The 21512-nt window shown below is 35.8% G+C and overlaps 1 protein-coding gene across 1 annotated transcript in view; it reads right to left on the bottom strand.

Moving 5' to 3' along the window:
* Nucleotides 1-21045, bottom strand: part of NijA (Ninjurin A) — a 49730-nt gene extending 28685 nt beyond the window's left edge. Inside the window, exon 1 of the mRNA XM_028306184.1 lies at nucleotides 20859-21045. Coding sequence (XP_028161985.1) covers nucleotides 20859-21045 — 187 coding nt within the window. The remainder of the gene's footprint in view (nucleotides 1-20858) is intronic.
* Between the last annotated feature and the right edge of the window lie 467 nt (nucleotides 21046-21512).

Raw genomic sequence — 21512 nt, 5'->3', positions numbered from 1 at the left:
AGCACACCAGAATATACGTACATTTTGTTGCAAAATAGATCCTATTGCAATTATAATAAGATATCGCAGTCTTTAACTTACTGTGCTGTCGTATGTGCAAATAAAACTTACAACAGACAAACAGCTTTGAATTTATGAATGTAGAAAATATATTCAGAAAAATGGTTTGCATTTTTAAAATTGCAATGTAAGCATTCTATCTACTCCGTTGCTTGCTAGTATTGCTACTACTATAAACTTAACTTCTAAACAAGGAATATAGTACTGTATACGAGGATTAAAAATTATTTTATTTATGTCTTATTTTTGCAAAAAATACATAAAAGTCCGCTACATCTACCTGCAATATTTAGCATAGAATAGCCGACGTGACTGCAACGCGACCGAGACGTGAGCATGGCGATACGTTTCCATAATAATTCGAAAACCATAAGAAAAGTCCAAGAAGATACCTACTTGTCACGTTGCGCTTTTTACTATCTTACTGGCTGTGTGGTAGAGGCACAGAATAAGTAATAGTACCAAGGTATAGAGGCTTAGTTTAAGAACACAAGTCATTAGAAAAAAGCCATCTTGAGCATGCCTTTAAGAAGTGGTTACAATTATAATCCAAGTTACTACATTCCAAAGCAGCTTCTTGACTTTTAGAAGTTACATTCAAAGTAACGTTCTCTCTCGCTCTCTATCACCGTCAAACGGTAGCAAAAACGAATGAGCCTCATATTTCAGAGATAAGATACTATCGACAAGGGCTTCGCTTACAGCTTCATTAAAGACTAATAGGAGGTCAACGAGGTCATCTATAGCCTTCGATAGGACCGATTAAAATTTATCGGTGAGTTAAGCGACGCGGCGTCGTTGGATGGGCACTGAAAAAATAGGCGGTCACCGATGCATTGAGTGACCAGTTTTATCTACGAAGGTAATGAGACAATAAGAAACTGAATAGGTATTGACTGTATTATTTATACTCTTCTTTCTCTACTTTAACTGGACAAATGCCCGTATTCACAAACATTACTATGAGGTCTCACAGGACTCACAGGGTGACAAACGAACCAATCATAGAGCTGTATTCAACGCTGTGCTTTCGATTTGCTGTTTCACTTAAGCAAGCGGGTGCGGGTGTCTATGGGCGACGGTAATCACTTACCATCAGGTGATCCGTCTGCCCGTTTGCCTCCTGTCACATAAAAAAAAGTATCGTTTGTGAATACGGACGAAATTCTTCTCACAAGCATTTCTCTAACTTACCGGTCTTATGCTGCCCGCATTTAGATGCTTACCACAACCTTCACAAGTTCATCGGTTCACTAAGTCAGAGGTTTGCCTTCACTGAGTTTTGCGGTGACGAGAATTTTTCTACTGTACTGTTGTGTATAGAAACTTGGTTAAAACTACGTAGTATAAGACATCTGATGTAGTTGCGTTTACCTGTTTTACCTAATATAGTCTTAAATGCTTATTGGCTGTACGTAAATTAAGTAACAAATCTTATGAATTCCCAACTTTTTTTTATGCATAACAAGGCAGGTAGGTATTTGACCACAATCGCACCTGATGTTAAGTTGGATGCAGTCTAGGATGGTACATATCTGCCCTGTAAGTGCCTATTCCCTATAGGTTCTCATAACAATAGGTAGGCAAGTCAATATAACTTACCATAATTCCAACGATAACTCGAGCAGATGCATTTCCACGAACATTGGATCAGTGAATTAAACCTGCACAGTGACAGTCCTTTGTGCTACAAAAGCACGGATAATAATGGATATTGCCATTTAATTATTTTAACTCCACTTAATGAAATAAATTATCGCGTGTAATTTATATTCGGACATTAATTCGATACCTGTTTATCGGTTTACATTTAATTTTCGACCTAGAATTGTGAATTGAGCCATCGAAAGCTCAGTGTAAGTAATTACAATAGTTTGTTTGCTTTACGCATTCAAGTATTTTTATTCGAATATTGCATAGCGTAATACAATATAAATTAATTTTCAAATCAAAGTAAAAGCTTTTATTCAGTATTGAAGCCTTTTCCAGGGTGCTTTTACACGTCACAAATATAACTTGCCCTTGCACAGCTTCGGGACATACAAATACCTACTCGACTGTTAAAAAAACTTGCTTGATTTCATGGTAAATTCTTTAATGTTTCGTACTTTCGTGGTAACAACACATTGCATTGAAGTCTCCCTAGTCCATGGGTTCGTTTTTTCGTTCGTTCGTTTCAGCCGAAAGGCGTCCACTGCTGGACAAAGGCTTCCCCCAAGGATTTCCACAAAGACCGGTCCTGCGTCGCTCGCATCCAGGCACCCCCCGCGAGTCCATGGGTAAAAAATTGAGGCTAAGGGGTTGTAAACACTAATGAGGGGACGTCTTATTTTACAACCCATTATAGAATAAGAAAAAGAAGATTTCTGAAACGATTATGAACTCAAATTCTTCTTTATCTTCATTATCTGCAAGCTCTAATAGTCAATTTAGAACTACGACTGAAGCAATATTTGACGAATCTCCACAATAAATAACCCTACAGTCAGAGCAGTATTAAAACACAGTTGTACCTCAGCAACGCCATCCATTCCGAATGCAGGTATTTTGGCACGGACCACTGTTATGCAGATGCACCGTTTATGCACTTCTACAGGTGTACTAAACGTGGCATCTGCTGTGTTTCTGGAATGAGTATGCTGACGTAATACAGTTCTTGTTTATGGGTCAAAGCTGTAAAGGTGAATTGCTTCCTGGAATCCTGGCCCTTTAAGACTGACGAATGGATACGTTGACCATTAAATTATTGTGGCGGACCCACTCTTTTAACTATATGAGATTTACGGGAAAGTTACTTATTTTTATAACACAAATTACTTCTCTTTTTTACTACAATCAAAAATAAATTTAGTAAAACTTTAACTGTTCATTTTATTTATATCTTACTCAAGATTTTTGATTGCATGGAATTGCGTCATTTTCTCATTCATCCCCACTCGTTCTACACTTAAAAGAAAAAAAAAACAAATGCCAGCATCTACCTTTATCTGTTTGAAAACGTCACTCCCCTCGCTTACTTTTCTAAAGTCACGCATCACCCTAGGGTTGTCGACTCCTTTACCCACACAAAAAGGGATCGTTAGCAAAATACTCCGCGATTGTATGAATGAAACTAAAACTAGGGCACGCAATATTTCTATGGCGTTGCGTCAAGAGTCCTCGAAGTAGGTACCCTTAACCTCGTGCGTCAGTAACGATACTCTATTAAGGGATGAAGCACTGGAGCGGGGATGTTTTGCCGTTTTGAGCAGTGAACAGCTTAGTTTGGATCGAGTTACTGATAACAGCCAGTGGAGCGTACTTGAGATGAGGGTGACTAGTTATTTTGTAATTGGACTGATAAGTAAGCTGATAGTTTGAGATAAATAAACCTTTTGTAAATTGCTATACTGTTGGATATGAATTAAAAATATTAATTTAAAGCCGCTGCTTGCCACTGTGTCTGAATGTCACGTAGCGTGGACACTGCACGTCCTGCAAAAAATTAAGTAAAATTTTTCAAATAGATTCAGTAGTTTCTGAGCCTATTAAATACAAACAACCAAATCTTTCCAAATATATGATGCTTGCAAAAAAAAAAAAAATTTTTTTACAGACAGCTACGCATCCCTGCTAAAAATGGTTCATTGATTTAAGAAAAATTTAAAATATTGGTGACAAAAACTGACGTCTTAACTTAGCGTTAATTCGGTTTAATTAATGAAGATGGGGAGATACCTACATAAGTAAGTACAAGCCGCGTTGAGAACCTGAATTATACATTAGATACGCCTAATTATTGCTGAACTTAGTCTAAGGCGAGTGGAATTAGGCTAATTGCGTGTATACTATAAATCACTTACGAGCATAATCATTACGAAGACAAAATTAACGTATAGACGCCGCGATTTGTGAATCATTTACATAATGTAATCAGAGTCAGAGATTGGATGTACGAATAAATGTAGCCACTCCAATTTTACTTAGCAATGAAAATAATTCAGGGCACAAGTTCATTTAACTAGAGCTTTTTCCAAGAAGTTAAACTNGTTAAACTATTTTTTATGTTTCTACAGATTTAATTCGTAATTATCATGAACATATCGGACGAACAACTAAAAAAGTTTGGTAATCGTTTTTATGAAGAAGATTCTGGAAGCAATGTAGAAGGCAGATACGAAACGGTTATTATTTGACTGATTTTGATTATCTTCTTTTATTTTATGTAGGTGCAGTGCCAACAGTGGTGTAGTTTATGGTGCATAAAACAAGGGTAGTTAGAGGCTTTTCATGCCCACTTTCAAAGTGTGATTTTCTTTTGGAAAATGTTTCCTTTTTCACAAGAAAACTTAAGCCTACCCATTAAGTATCATACGATGCATAGCACCTGCAACTAGGCATCTATTTCAAAAGTAGTCTATGTGCTAAATATAAACCGCACATATCAGAGCCGCAGCAGCGCATATTTAACGGATTTGGTGCATTAATCTTGCAAATCCTCATCAAATTCATGGAAAGTTGTTTCATGGTTACCATTTTTAGTGAAAACCTAGCGAATTCCACGAAATCTCAATTAGTTTGAAATTCGTGAAATCTTTAGTGATGTTAAGCATAGCTTAAACTTTGAATTTGAAATATTTGGAATCTGAGAACCCAAAACATACCTACTAATTCCATGTATGGAATGAATATTTCAGTCTAAATATCTATCTACAATATGCTTTTAACCTATTTAATTCTATAATTGAATAGGGCTTTTCTGGGAAAAAATACATCTCATAGCTCGCGAGCGCTACGTGAATTAGATTTTAATTAAGATCAAACACATTCAAGACAAAAAGCTAGCATTTAATAGAATGATAAACATCTTGAACATACTATCTCCAGAAACCCTTTCAATTTCTCTCAAACACAAGCTTAATCTTTGGGTTTTCCGCCCAATCGTGCGGTGTCAAACGCTCACGCCCGCCGCCCTGTGACGAGGGCACAATCCTATCGAGTAAACACATGTATGACTGAGATAATGTGAAGCCTTATAAATAAATATATTACATAGCGATCGGGGAAAGACCACGGAGTGTTTGGAAAAAGATTGGAAAACTGTGGTATTTTCTTTAAAGTTTGTGCTCTACCTAGATTGTCTGCAAAAGATCGCTTCCTAGCGTTAAATTGTATTTTTTCGATTTTGTTTTCTTTTATTTGTCTATTTGGTGTAGTGTAGAAAGAGTAATGTATCTCTCTATGGTTTTAAAGGTGTTTCGTAAACTCCTTGGGGGCCTTAGTCCAGCAGTGGACGACAGACGTTGTTTGGCTGAAACGAACGTAAACTGAAAATATGTTTCGTGATGTAAATGATATAAAATAATAAAGGACCAAGGTAATGGTTATATTATTTATCCTTCAACTATTTTTCCTTCTAGTCTAGTACAAAAAGTCAGGCGGCAGTTTCAAATGAAATACTTACCATCAGGAAATAAACAAATCAAACACAAAAAATAAGAGCCAACGTTGAAACAGAAAATAAGTTCAGTATCAACATTTATTAAAGTAAGTAATTCATCAAATAAATAAAAGTGGCTGCCATAGATTTCAAAGATAAAACGAAAAAGTCTTTCAGACGCATGAATTACGTTTTTTCAGCTGTTTCATACATATGAAACAGTTGTCGGAAACTCTATATTAGCTCGAACGGTCAGTCCGATACTGCCAAGTTTCCAGCGGGGTCTTGCCAAGTTTACATAACAAAGACTTTAAATTAGATCTCAAACAATGAGCTTCTTAATGATGATAGCTCCATGCACTGCCACCTTCCGCTCTTGAGTTCTAGTGCAGTTTGAGAAGGCAGTTATGAGAATACATGGTCAAGACGAAACGTACGAGTCGGAGTAGTTTACGGTATGTAGCATAGTGATGAATGAAGCAAGTGAAATTAAACTTTTTACATCTTTCTCAAATAAAGTTCGCTTCTTTAGTTTCAGTTGTAAATCCTTTTTACTTACTTTACTTTTATTATTAGGACAAATGAAATCACAAGATTTTTACATTAAAATTATACTTACGTACGTAATATTACTTCAATGGATTTTTATCAACTCTTAAGACATTTTTCTTAGATTCTTGGAAGTCATAATTACTATAGCTACTGGAGACTTGCATATTTAGGCAACGTTTAAATCATCATCATCATAATTTCAGCCATAGGACGCCCACTGCTGAACATAGTTTTCCCTCAAAACATTTACGTATCAAGTGAAATTTGTTTAAACAAAATCTGAAGTTCCCTACCCCACCACTCACTTTGTTAATAACCTACATGCAATATAATCTTGTTCTTCAACGTTGTAACTTATAAGAGTATATGCCACATAAGCCTTTGTTCGTTTGATTAATATTTTTAGTGATATAGTTGGAGCGGAGTTATTTTTGAGAGCACTATCAGGATTCCAGTTCAGTGGTCTGGGGGTATAGTTGATCACGGCCGCATTTCAAGCGTACTCTATTTCAGCCTTTTTTCATAGAAAATACTATTGAATAGAGTGTATTTTGGTAAACGGAATAGAGCGAGGATGGTCGTTACGAATTGAGAGTTATTTTAGTTATTCTTAGCAAAAGTTTTACAGGGCTATTTGGAAAATTGGAATATTTTTCCATTCTAAAATTTTAGTCTTTCCTTGTAGAAAATTTTCATGTGAGAACAATGTATTTTATTATTTTCTTATACATAAACTAAGCATTAACAGCTTCATTGAATTTTAAAGCAATATCATAAAACTTTTGAAAAAGTTTTCCTATGTGATTGAACAATTTTAAGTCATTAAGAATGTTGAATAAAAGGCTTTGTTTGGTTTTTGATATTTAATGAAATTATAACTCTAAATAAAACCATTGAAACATACGATTTTATATCTACAAATAAATCGTGATAATAATTTCTCACATTTTAACAACTTTGGCACCCATTCCGTCGTTCTAGTCGTAACGGCTATTTTTATGTCTTTTTACTCATTCTGATAAAATATGAAAGCCTAATTTATTATACGCATTGCAAAGACCAGATACGCAACTCTTGAAATACGATGTCCAGTGCGGGGCAGAGTTCCAAGGAAAAATAACAACCTCATGCGATTTGAATAGTATGAAAGCCAAACGGTATGCATTATTCATTTTCCGAGAAACGCAGGGGGAGTGCACATGTTTAAATTTTCCCTTATATCTGCATTTATGGAGTGAATTACGGTGACGTAGCAGTTCTGAAAAGAATCTTTTATCTCGCGGAAATGAATTTATGTTTTGCTGGAAAACGCTGGTGTACAAGCAACCCTTTTAGTTTTAAAATGTTTTGTAAGTGGATTGCGGTATTTAAAGGTTTTTACAAAAATATTTTGTTAAAAAATACTTTTTAGGATGCTTTGATCAGGATTAACAATGAAGCATTTTGCATGTTAGACTGAAAAATTATACGTCAGAATCTATAAAAGCGAAAGGTCACTGACTTACTGACTGACTGACTCACTTAATCATCACAAAATCTCAGTAACTACAAGTGCTAGGAGTCTCAGATTTTGCATAGGGGTTCCTTTTAGAACGTAGGTGCTCTTTTGTAAAATTAGACTCCTCCGGGGTAAAATGGCGGTTGGAAGTTTGTAGTCGCGGCGAACGTTATCCCAACTTATAATATTATAAATGCGAAAGTAACTCTGTCTGTCTGTCTGTCTGTCTGTCTGTCTGTCTGTTACGCTTTCCCGCTTAAACCTCGCAACCGATTTTGATGAAATTTGGCATAGAGATAGTCCCGGGAAAGAACATAGGATAGTTTTTATCCCGGTTTTTGAAACAGGGACGCGCGCGATAATGTTTTTCTGTGACAGACAAAATTCCACGCGGGCGAAGCCGCGGGCGGAAAGCTAGTACGAATATAAAATTAAGTTAAAAGAAGAACAAATCCATTTGTAATATTGATGAAGGATAACAAATTTTTGAAATAACTATGAAACAAAGGTTCAAGTTTACTTATAGGTATGGGAAATCAATTATTTCTCAAGTAAAGAATATAGAACTCATAACTGTATTTTTGGAATGAGCTAATTAAAGTTGTTGTTGTCTGCGAGCAGACTAAACACATGATCCTATTTTAATACTGTCACGCTGTATTACTGTGTTTTTAGCAAATAAACGTTCTGAATTTGACCAAAAATCACGAAAGCAAAGTAAGTAGACATACAATACCTAACTGATATCATATCATACAAATTGTACGAATAAAATTTTACGCCCGTTTTCACAAACATTACTAGGAGGTCTCACGGTACGCGTGGACGCACAGGGTGACACACAAACCAATCACAGAGCTTTAGTCAATGCTTAATTTGCTGCTTCACATAAGTAAGCATCGTTTGTGAATAAAGGCGATAGTATTGTTGTATAATTGATGGTTTGAAAATACGCCTCCTAGCGTTTGTTGTTCGGTCCGTACAGTAGTAAACTGATATTTAAAGCCCTATTGTCTATTATTGAGAACTTTAGTAAATATCAATGACTACAGAGGATAGTAATTAATCAATTTGTCATTCCTATCATTTGTTTGGCTTGGATCTAATCTGCCAGAGACAGTGAGGGAGGGCTAAACAAAAAGTTTTGGCCGTACACTAGCGACTCGACATCAGATTTTGTATTGTTCTATAGTCTATTAATTTTGTTTAATTAATTTGGCATGTTTAATTTGGCAAAAACAATAGTTTTACTATGGTTATTAATTAACGTTTCTAAATAATAAACAGCAGAATTAAAATTATCTTCAGTATTTATCCCTTAAAGTGTCTTGGTGTAATACTTCTTTATTCTAACGAATTTCGAAGAGATTCAATTGTTACATTCTTATAACTAGAGATCGTTGTGAGGTCCAGTTAGATTTTTTTTGTGAAATAAATAAAATATGCAGATTTCATTTCACGATTAAAGTTTTGAGTGTGCGATTAATCGCATTAGTAAGTCTAAAATGTGCGCCCCGCCCGACTAGTCGCCACCGAGTGTATGATTGATCACTTTACACTGTCTTGGATAACTACGACACTTTGTTATTTTTCACAAATCGCGAGCAGATGTGTGAAAGAGCCGCCATTTTATGAGAAAATAACCTTCAAAAATATTTTCAGAGAAAACGAATTAGAATTCTGAGGCGTAGACTCTCATACCTAGTAAGCTTGCTTGAATGGATTAATTTAACTAGTCTTTATCTAAAAGTATGATATTGTAATAAAATGTTATATTACTATAAATTGGTTTGATATAACGTCGAACTTATTACACTAACGATAAACAACTTTATTGACACACATTTCTATTTCTGAAAATCTTTATAAGCCAAGGCGCAGACCACAGACTTTTAGTTGGCTGATAGTTGGGTTGGGCTGTTAATAAGTAAGGAGATGTATGAAAGTGCGCACATTACACCGATTTGGTATTGACCGATTTTTCATACAAATTAGATTCGGGCCCAACTATCGGTCGACTAAAAATCGGTGGTCTGCGCCTAGGCTAAGAGAGACATTTTCTAAAAGCGTTGATCACTAGGTAACATATTGCACATTTAATTGTTGTACAAAAATACCTTTTTCTCTAACTATTTTATGATGATCATATAGACTTGAAAGATAAATAACTTATATTAACACACATTTTCATTTCTGAAAACCTTAATCTAAAAGTGTCGTATTATTAGGCACATAATATTATTTTATCGCTGCATCAAAATGCCTATTGCTCTACCTATTTTATGATCTTATCAGTCGAATCCGCTTTGAGCGTATTCCTCGTTAGTATCTCCAATTACAGCTGAAAATCAGGGTATTTGCATTCACTTACAGCACACGTAATAGGCTCCTGTGTACTCATTGGTGCTATTGGTTCGGAATTGAAAACTACATTGGCACTAGCTCAATTTTCTGCCTGAGTGAATGCAGTTTGGTACACTCGTGTACACCGTGCAATACTTTTGTTCTTTCAAACTTAGTCGGAGAAAGTATGCCAATTGAAACCAGTTGTTTATTTTTTTAAGGGCGCGTTCGTGGATGCGGTGCTTTAGCGGGGTATAAAGCAGTAAGCGGGTGAATAAAACGTATGAGGTTGTACATGGAAATTCTATTAAAAAGGTAAAAAAATAATAGAAATAGGTAGCATAAAGGCAAATGCTCATAAAGGCAGCAGGAAGGCGTCGTATGCGCTCTACCAACCGTGCGATTTGGAAGTCATTGGGGGAGGCCTATGTCCAGCAGTGGACGTCCTGTGACTGAAATGATGATGACGATGATTTCCTATTTTTATTTATGCGCTGATATTGCAGCATGCATGCAGTTTTCTCCTGGGGCTTTACGAACTTAGGCGCAAAATGTGCAGAAAAATCACCTTCTCGCAAGCGTGACTCCTACATTTTTTCTTTTATCCGTATTTTTCATCTGTAGATCTCGCACAAGCTGGGTATTAGTAAAAGGAACAGAATTTCTTTCAGATAGATTCAAATTCATAGGTATTCTAACTCCTAAATCCGCTGGTACCGTGAACGTGGCCTTAGAACCGGACTTTTTCATTCAGCCCAGTGAAGCTGCGCGAATGAGATTGTTTGAGCCACTTTTTCTTATTTATCGAGAGGACGCTTCTGTTGGTGAAGCATTAAAGTTTTTAGTTTCCAAGATTGTAGTTTGCTTAGACTTTATTTAAATTAAAAATATGCAATCCACTTCATAGAACTGGCGGAGCAATTAAGTGAAGTGATTCTATGAAAATATTGTGGCTAGAACGACGACTTTAACTTTGCTACCCACTTAGTTTTTATTTCTCTTATTGTTTTGCTTTATTTCTTTAGTACAATTAAGTATTATCTTGTCTACGAACAATATCTTAGTAATAACTAAACGTGCAATGCGACGGCTTAAAAATCAGACTGACGATGCCAGAGGTATTCTCATCGACCGTCAATTTGATTTAGTTAAAACCATCATCTTCGATTATGTTAAAATTAAAGCCCTGAAAATATGATTGGGTGGCCAGGGAGTTGACGTTCAAAGCTAAAATTTAGATTCCTTACATCAAGGTGTATCTATGTAAATCAACCCCATGTATGTTCTACGATTTTGCTTAGTTTAGGAGATAGAGTTAATTTTGTGATTTATCCTATGGTTGGTTTTTAATTTTTTTCTCACTCTGGAAGCTTCTCACCACCTCGATGTAAGGAATCTAAATTTTAGTTTTGAAGGTCAACTCCCTGGCCACCCTGTATAAAACACAGTTCCATGCTAATGTGGCTAATTTTAGTCTCAAATCAAGTCAGTGAGTTTAAACCGCCAAAATTGTAGATTTAGTAAGCCGTATTTAACGACAGGGTAGGGTGAGTACACACAAAAGGATAAGTTTCAGATCTCCCATTAAGTAGTTCAACACGAAAGAGGCGGGCAAATGGCCCGGGGCCGATTCGGGGTCATTACCTAAAATATATTTCTTGGGTTACACTAAGTATGTGTGTACGAGCCTTAATCACTCCGCTGGATGCAATTGTTTGGCATGTTTTTGTTGCCAATTACCGAAAATATTGTAACAGATGAAGTTACTGGCAGCAAATTAAACCCAAAGTTAATTAGGATGTTTTTATCTTTATCTATTTCTACTCCTTTCCTTTTGTTAGAGAAATAAGTACTAGTATCAACAGCTATGATAGAAGTAACTAAGTCTGCTCTCACTGTTATCTTTGGTTACCTTCATATTAAATCATGTTGAATTTCACCATATCGTTTTTATTATGTCAGATATATTTTGCAATAATTTTGACACAAAATAAATAGCTCTAAATTCCATTGGTTTATTCTTCAGACTTTTTTTCTCAAAACGTCCTAACTAAGGGGCGCTCGTAACTTTTCGCAAATAACGATAAAGTACACCCCGTATTTTGTTGAAGTGAAGCGAAAAAATAAACAAGAGGGTCTCAAGTGGAGTGAAAGTTGGAGAATCCTTGGACGTCCACCACCGCAGTTTGGAAATGACGAACGTAAAGTTTAGTGTGAATGCCGTTATTATAAGGTGTCATGAGACGACAAATGTTACATTAAAGACTAAAGTCGATAAAATGTTTCGTTAAGACGATTTCATTTCAGACAATTAACTACGTTGATTTCTCGCTTTTCATTTTTGTTTGAAATCCTGGTCAAGTTTTATTACTGGCACATTTTTTAAGAAGAAGAAAAATGTGTTTCCTTATTACAAACATACATACTTTGAACTTACTTTTTTACCATAAATAAGTAATACCTTAATTTTGTTCCATTATTATTTTACTCTCTTTGATGCGCATGACTGATATTATTGTAGACTGACATTTCAGCAATGTGTTACTTACCATTTCTTAAAACGAAAAGCAACCGAAAAAACCTTGTGATACCGCATTTAAAGATTATGGATTGCTTTAATACGTAATCGGATAGGAATTGAGACAAATACTTTTGTAAACAGCTTTAATTTAATACGCGATTATGTCCCTCACACAAAACACCAAAATTCTTCTAACAACTTCGTTGTGTCAATCCTAATTTGCAAATAAGTTTATCCTTTATACAGCTATATTTCCTTATAGAATATTACATGTTAAGCATCTACTTTATTTCGCATGCAATTCCGATGCGTAATTTTTCAGGAGCGCGTCATAGGTAAGTGACAGGCGGACAGACGGGCGCTGGGTTTTACCTTTTACTTTCAGAACTCTCTGAATAATTCACGGAGGAGTATTTTTTGGTCGTTACCTCGCTCACCTGAATTCATATTCTGTCGAAGGTCGGCCATCTGTGTTTGTTTATTTATGAATCGTCTGGAGATGAATGTGGATGAAGGTACGTGAAAGAGGTGGTGGAACGTTTTAAAAAATATTGCAGTACGGCTTTTTGAGAAATAAGTATAGTTAAAGTTGTTTTTTTTTGCATTTCCGTATTTATTCATACTTCATAAGCACTCATTGCGTGATCTAATTAGCAACGAGTATAGGACCTTTTTACCATAACTTTACCACCCAAGGGCTCTGATGTACCCTATGGTATAATTATGTAATAAAATTGTATGAAACTTTGTTTTGTGTTTACGTTACGCTATTTCCAGGTATGCCAAAAGCTTAAGATCTTTCAAAAAACTTTAACAAATCCTGATACAAATAGACAACTCATTATGTTTAAACTGAAAAACAGTCAGATACGCAATTATGATCCGCTGGATTCGCGCTTTCTGTTCTTGCTGTCAGTACACAATGAAGTTATGTAACAGTAACATCCCTCGACGTTCTGCACTAAATACACATCATCATCATTTCAGCCATAGGACGTCCCAATAGTCATTGGAAGAGGCCTATGTTCAGCAGTGGAATATGGAAGTCTCCATGTTGACCGGCGGCTGGTAGCGGCCTGCGTCCTAAATACACGTAACGTCTTAATAATGTTGAGATTAGGGTCTGGAAATGCTCACAGGCGCTCGTTGTTTACACATTGAAGATGTTAACGTTATTTACAGAAAAAACTATTTGAGTAAAAATTATGCTTATCCTTCAAGATTCAAAGGCAGTAGAACCTGATTATTCTTTATTTACAGTTTTTTTTCTGACGACTTAAACTTGTGGATTGTGAAATGTTTAGCAACTTGCCTAAATCCTAAAATATGATTTCAACAAGTTATCTTATCTTATTTGTAGGTGACCTATTTAAGTAACAGGGGGTGAAAAGACCAAAATCGGATCCCTCATTTAAAATAAAATTTTGTATTATTAACTAGAATCCATGGATCCCCATGATCGCCTGCATGCAAATACAGCCCTTCTGCGCTTACCCATACTGTGTCCATGCTTTCAGCAAACAATGGAATGTTTCGGAAACTTTTAATGGCAATCAAACAATCGTTTCATTCCATTCCACAAACCGGGCCGCGGATTCTGTTTTTAAAATTCACCCTACATAATGTTCCATTTACCCATTTTCTGTGGACAATTAAAGCTGTCTTTTATAATAAATTAATGCATCTTTTGGCAGTTAAATATGCAGAGTAATGGAAAAAATTAGACTACCTTTTAGAATACATTTTTAATCAAATCCTAATCTTTCATCTATTTATCCATTGCCGTGTTTAACTGGGACTTTTTTCCACATCCACAACGAGGAAGAATGCTCTGCATCTCACCTAATGGAAAGTGATGATCAGGCCGAAGGCGGAAGCGTAGATTGTCTTTTTCTTTGACTATTTCTCCATAGGTACTACCTATAATATGCGCTGCTAAAGTTTCTACACGATAATTTTCTTATGCTGAGTTGCACCATATTACTTTAACTTTGACAAACGTCAAAAATCTGTCAAACTCCATACAAAAAGCACCGGTTATTGTTAATGTGTCGGTTAAAGTTAGGTGGTTCAACTCAGTCTTAATGTCTTTGATATAAGGCTGTGTAAGCAAGCTTAGTTTTGTCTTAGGATGTTACATACATAATATAGTGAATAGAAACCAGTGGAATTCAATTCGCATAAGACATGAGAACACGATTTAGGAGGATCTGTCTATACAAACTATTATCTACGGATAGACCTCGGGGTAACAAGGCCTTGGGCTTGTCTTACTCGATCCCTCTGGATTTAAAACGGGAACCATGGGAATGGATAAATATGCTAAGGTTAAGTACACTGGACCGCAATGAAAAAGGACCGGTTAGAAAATCACTTATACCTTCAAAAGTACCTGATCTTGCTTTATGAAACTAACAAGTATGTGTTTTTCTAGTAAGAAAAACACGCATTTTTTAAATTAAAATTTTATTTTTAAAATTAAAAAAGCTTGCATTATTTTAGTTTTTATTTCATAAAGTTAGGTCAGGTACTTTGGAAGATATTTAAGATTTTCTAACCGACTTTTTTTCTTTGCGGTTTAGGGGCAAGTTTAGTAGAAATAATAAAACTCTATTGGCCTGAAATGTTTTCAGTAAATGAAAAAAGACAGAAGCCAGACTACCAATTTGGAACTGACAAACAGAAATTGGCTTTATCGGCGATGGTTAAAAATGGAAACGTGTACCTAAGTACTTTTACTTGGTAAAAGTAGGCCTACTTTAATGTTGACTTTTTTCTGTAGCAATGAAATACATACTTTTTTATCTATACATATACATATAAAACTCAAAGGTGACTGACTGACTGACTGACATAGTGATCTATCAACGCACAGCCCAAACCACTGGACGGATCGGGCTCNTTTTATCTTTATCTATTTCTACTCCTTTCCTTTTGTTACAGAAATAAGTACTAGTATCAACAGCTATGATAGAAGTAACTAAGTCTGCCAACAATCACACTGTTATCTTTGGTTACCTTCATATTAAATCATGTTGAATATCACCATATCGTTTTTATTATGTCAGATATATTTTGAATTAATTTTGACAAAAAATAATAGCTCTAAATTCCATTGGTTTATTCTTCAGACTTTTTTTCTCAAAACGTCCTAACTAAGGGGCGCTCGTAACTTTTCGCAAATAACGATAAAGTACACCCCGTATTTTGTTGAAGTGAAGCGAAAAAATAAACAAGAGGGTCTCAAGTGGAGTGAAAGTTGGAGAATCCTTGGACGTCCACCACCACAGTTTGGAAATAACGAACGTAAAGTTTAGTGTGAATGCCGTTATTATAAGGTGTCATGAGACGACAAATGTTACATCTAAAGTCTAAAGTCGATAAAATGTTTCATTAAGACGATTTCATTTCAGACAAGTATCTACGTTGATTTCTCGCAATGTCTAATTTTGTTTGAAAGCTTGCTCAAGTTTTATTACTGGCACATTTTTAAAAAGAAGAAAAATATATTTTCTTACAAACACATTTTGCATTTACTTTTTTCTTACCACAGATAATACCTTAATTTTGTTTCATTATATTTTACTGTCTTTTGATGCATGACTGATATGACTGCAGGGTGACTTTTCAGCAATGTGTTACTTACCATTTCTTAAAACGATGCAACCGAAAAAACCTTTTGGTACCGCACTTAAAGATTTTGGATTGCTTGAATACGTAATCGGATAGGAAAAGCATTGAGACGAATATTATACTTTTGTAAACAGCTTTAATACGCGATTATGTCCCTCACACAAAACACCAAAATTCTTCTAACAACTTCGTTGTGTCAATCCTACTTTGCAAATAAATAAGTATATCCTTTATCCTTTATACAGGTATGTTTCCTTATAGAATATTACACGTTAAGCATCTACTTTATTTCGCATGCAATTCCGATGCGTAATTTTTCAGGAGCGCGTCATAGGTAAGTGACAGGCGGACAGACGGGCGCTGGGTTTTACCTTTTACTTTCAGAACTCTCTGAATAATTCACGGAGGAGTATTTTTTGGTCGTTACCTCGCTCACCTGAATTCATATTCTGTCGAAGGTCGGCCATCTGTGTTTGTTTATTTATGAATCGTCTGGAGATGAATGTGGATGAAGGTACGCGAAAGAGGTGGTGGTACGTTTTAAAAAGTATTACGGTAAGGCTTTTTGAGAAATAGTAAAGTTGTTTTTTTATGCATTTTAGGGTTCCGTATTTATTAATATAACCTATGCACTCACTGTGTGAATCAGCAACGAATATAGGACCTTTTTCTCGTAACTTACCTATGCAATAAAATTGTATGAAATTTTAGATCTGTCGCACACCGTTGATTTTTCGTCGGCCGATAGTTTAGTCGGGCTGTTGATCAGTATGGGCATGTATGGGAGTGCGCACACTATGCCGATTCGATTTGGCCGATTCTTCATACAATTTGAAATCGGGCACAACTATCGACCAACTAAAAATCAACGGTGTGCGCCTACTCTTAAGCTTTCGCGTTTCATTTCACCTAAAATAGTAAAACACGGGTCTTAATATTTTAGTTTAAATTGTATGAAATGTCATTGTGTGCTTACGTTACGCTACTTCCAGGTAAGTATGCCAAAAGCTTAAGATCTTTCAAAAAACTTGAACAAATCCTGATACAAAATAGACAACTCATTTATGTTTAAACTGAAAAACAGTCAGATACGCAATTCTGATCCGCTGGATTCGCGCTTTCTGTTCTCGCTGTCAGTACACAATGAAGTTATGTAACAGTAACATCGCTCGACGCTCTGCACTAAATACACATCATCATCATCACCATCATTTCAGCCATAGGACGTCCACTGCTGAACATAGGCTTCCCCCAATGATTTCCATGTTGACCGGCTGGTAGCGGCCTGCGTCCTAAATACACGTACTTAACACATTAATATTGAGATTAGTGTTTGGGAATGCTCACATGCGCTTTAGTTGTTTACACGTAGAGGATACTAATGTTGTTACAGAAATAAGTAAGTAAAAAGTATATCAACTGTATATCTTCCAAGATTCATAGGGGGTAGAATCTGATTATTCTTCATTCAGTCAATTTTGTCTTACGGCAAAATTATGGCTTGTGAATTATCTGATTGTCAGCTTGTCTAAATTCTAAAATATTATATCAACAAAAAAATTACCTATCTTAGGTGGCAGTAAAAATGACCAAATTATCTTTGATACCAAATAAATATTTTTTCTTTCTTTCTTTCTTTCAAAATCGAATACCTAATTCAAAATGTAATTTATTACTAGAATCCATGGATCCCCATGATCGACTGCATGCAAATACAGCCCTTCTGCGCTTACCCATACTGTGTCCATGCTTTCAGCAAACAATGGAATGTTTCGGAAACTTTTAATGGCAATCAAACAATCGTTTCATTCCATTCCACAGACCGGGCCGCGGATTCTGTTTTTAAAATTCACCCTACATAATGTTCCATTTACCCATTTTCTGTGGACAATTAACGCTGTCTTTTGTAATAAATTAATGCATCTTTTGGCAGTTAAATTCAGAAAAAATGGGAAAAGGGGGTAATTTTTTTATAAGCTAATAATAGGAATTTAGGATTTAATTAAAATATCTATTATAATTGAATACTAATCCTGTATTTCCGTCCATTATTGTCGTGTTTAATGAGAAAGGTTTTTTTTACAATGAGAAAGTTCTTGGCTCTTATCATCTGATGGAAAGTGATGATCAGGCTGAAAGTGGAAGCTTGGATAGTCTTTTTCTGACTACTACTATTCATACTATGTTAATATGCGCTGCTCATTGATATATTATTAAGGTTGCGTAAGCAAGCATAGTTTTGTCTTAGGATGTTACATAAATAATAGTGAATAGAAACCAGTGGAATTCAATTCGCATAAGACATGAGAACACGATTTCGGAGGATCTGTCTATACAAACTAGTATCTACGGATAGACCTCGGGGTAACAAGGCCTTGGGCTTGTCTTACTCGATCCCTCTGGATTTAAAACGGGAACCATGGGAATGAATAAATATGCTAAGGTTAAGTACACTGGACCGCAATGAAAAAAGGCCGGTTAGAAAATGTCCTTTATCTTCAAAAGTACCTGATCTTGCTTTATAAAACTAACATACTAGAAAAATACGCATTTTTTAAATCTAAATATATAAAAGGAGAAACTGACTGACTCACTGACATAATAACGCACAGCCTCAACGGCTAAACGTAGACACTTAAAATTTGGAAGGGACGTACCTTAGGTAGGTACCGTAGAGGTGCACTAAGAAAGGAATTCCCCGGAAAAAATCTAAACCGCGTAAGATAGATGAAGGAGGTAAAACGGGATCCACGCGTACGAAGTTGCGGGCGGCTGCTAGTTAAAAATAAAAAGCTTGCATTACTTTAGTCTTTATTTCATAAAGTTAGAAACTTAACTTTTGAAGATATTTAAGATTTGCTAGCCGACCTTTTTTTCTTGCGGTTTAGGAGCAAGTTTAGTAGAAATAATAAAACTGTATTGGCCTGAAATGTTTTCAGTAAATGAAAAAAGACAGAAGCCAGACTACCAATTTGGAACTGCCAAACAGAAATTGGCTTTATCGGCGATGGTTAAAAATGGAAACGTGTACCTAAGTACTTTTACTTGGTAAAAGTAGGCCTACTTTAATGTTGACTTTTTTCTGTAGCAATGAAATACATACTTTTTTATCTATACATATATAAAACTCAAAGGTGACTGACTGACTGACATAGTCATCTATCAACGCACAGCCCAAACCACTGGACGGATCGGGCTGAAATTTGGCATGCAGGTAGGTGTTATGACGTAGGCATCCGCTAAGAAAGGATTTTACGAAACTCCACCCCAAAGGGGGTAAAACGGGATCCACGCGTACGAAGTCGCGGGCGGTCGCTAGTTATAAATATAAATCTGTACCTTCTACTTTCTATTTTTGGAGTTCCGTTAATCCAAATTAGATACTCCTTTGATAGGTAAAATTAAATGAACTCGTATGTAACTACCTCAGATCATAGAATCCTCTTTCTATGATCTGAGGTAACTACACTTTCTGGCTAATAGAATCAAGACTTTCTTGTACAGTATAAAATTTCCTCGTGGCACATAGCTCGTAGAGACGATGGCCGTTGGGGCAGAAAAGTTCTCGAGTGCCGACCACGGGCTGGAAGACGTAGCGTGGGTAGGCTTTCTACTTGGTGGACCGACGATCTGGTAAAGGTCGCGGGAAGAGCCTGGATGCGGGCAGAAATATACGTTCATTGTGTAAAACCTTGGGGGAAGCCTTTGTCCAGCAGTGGACGTCATTTGACTGAAACGAACGAACAAAGACTTTCCACGTGCAGATATTGATCACATACTAGATTATCGGCTGATAAAAATAAAACCGTACTAACGATAACGCGACACTTCCATCAAACGGCAACAAATAAAATACGGCCATCAATTCAGTATTTCAAGGGAAAGTTTTTATTACCTTTTCAATACCTTTTCCAACTACCAAGTGCTTTAATTTGCGGCAATATTGTTTCCAATCCATAAATAAGAAATATCGTAAACTCGTGGCCGTGACGTATAAAATATTATAAGATAAATTCCCAGAGAAATATGCGGATACATTAATATCTATTCGCTTTTATGGGTTCATATAAAGTTTATGAAGTTTTTATGACTCGTCCTCTCAGTGCAGACCGTCCTTAATAATATTTTCTAGGGCATAACGATGTTAATAAAATGTAAGAGATTTTTATCTGTCTGATAAAGTCGATGCGCTTATTATCGCGTAACGTAAATTGGAGGTTTTGAGAATGCAGGTGAAGTTTAATAAATTTTATGATGAAGCTTTTGCTGACGCTTTGACGTAATTTGTTTTTCGCAAAAACTAACAAAAGACTTGGTAAATATAAACTGTTGAGAATTTACGGATTCACTTTAGGTTGCACCATCTTACTTAAATTTGACAAACGTCAAAAATCTGTCAAATTCCATACAAAAAACACCGGTTATTGTTAAAGTTACCACTGAACCGATTTTGTTGAAATTTGGCATAGAGATATTTTGAGTCCCAGGAAAGGACATAGGATAGTTTTTATCCCGGGTTTTGAAATAGGGACGCGCGCGATCAAGTTTTTCTGTGACAAACAAAATTTCACGCGGGCATAGCCGCAGGCGTAAAGCTTGTTTATAATAATTCTCCAAAAAGGAGTCCTACTACTACTGCACTTTAAAACTTCGTTATATGAGGACTCTTAATCGAATTCGAATTCAGATATTATTTCTTACTGAAGACACCAACTGAAATATGTGATAATGCAGTCCCCTGAAGAATTCGAACCAGCAGCCATAAAACGAACCATCAGGCTACAAATTAAGTTACATTACATTTCGCCACTAATCTCTCATGCTTAACTTACCTAACAAGTTGTCCGCTAAACTGACAACCTGGAGCGAGACCGAGTTGTGAATCTGGGTTCCGCAGTTCCAAGTTCCAGTAACTTTGTCCCATTCACTCTGAATATTCTGTTGCTGAGTTACTGGGTATTCGTCATTACGCCATTCTTTTGAAAGGGTTCTCAGTACTATTTCTAAGATCGTTAGCATTTTTGAAACGCCGTTAAAAATGCTGAAATATATTTGTGTGAAATCATTTCGCCTTCTTGAAAAGTATGCTTTTTGTGCAAGGACATAAAGTCTGTTTGTTTTATCTGGGTGTTTCTATGCGTAACAATAATTATGTATTTACATTTAAAAAGTGTTCATAACTGTTTGTTGGTAGCACTTAAAATTAATATCCTTGTGCATCTTTACCTGTGTAAAGATGTTCAAGGATATTTATTAACTTCAGAGAAAATGAAGGATCCTTATTATAGCTTAGTAATTACAAAGTCTACAGAGAAAGATGTCACAGAGTTGCCAAGTCTTTAAGCTAAAAATAAGTTTGAAGCCTTCTTAGACTTGTCAAGCCTCAAAACCATTGTTAATATTCTATAATTTCCTCCAAAAGTACTTTTAATAATAAATTATTCTGGGAAATCTTCCTAATGTTACACCGTTAAGTCGCCAAAGAG

Source organism: Ostrinia furnacalis, unplaced genomic scaffold, assembly GCF_004193835.3.
Source record: "Ostrinia furnacalis isolate ACB-3 unplaced genomic scaffold, ASM419383v2 OfSCF0185, whole genome shotgun sequence".
Taxonomy (NCBI): Eukaryota; Metazoa; Arthropoda; class Insecta; order Lepidoptera; family Crambidae; genus Ostrinia; species Ostrinia furnacalis.
Note: the sequence above shows the minus strand (reverse complement) of the source record. Positions and strands in the feature narration are given on the sequence as shown.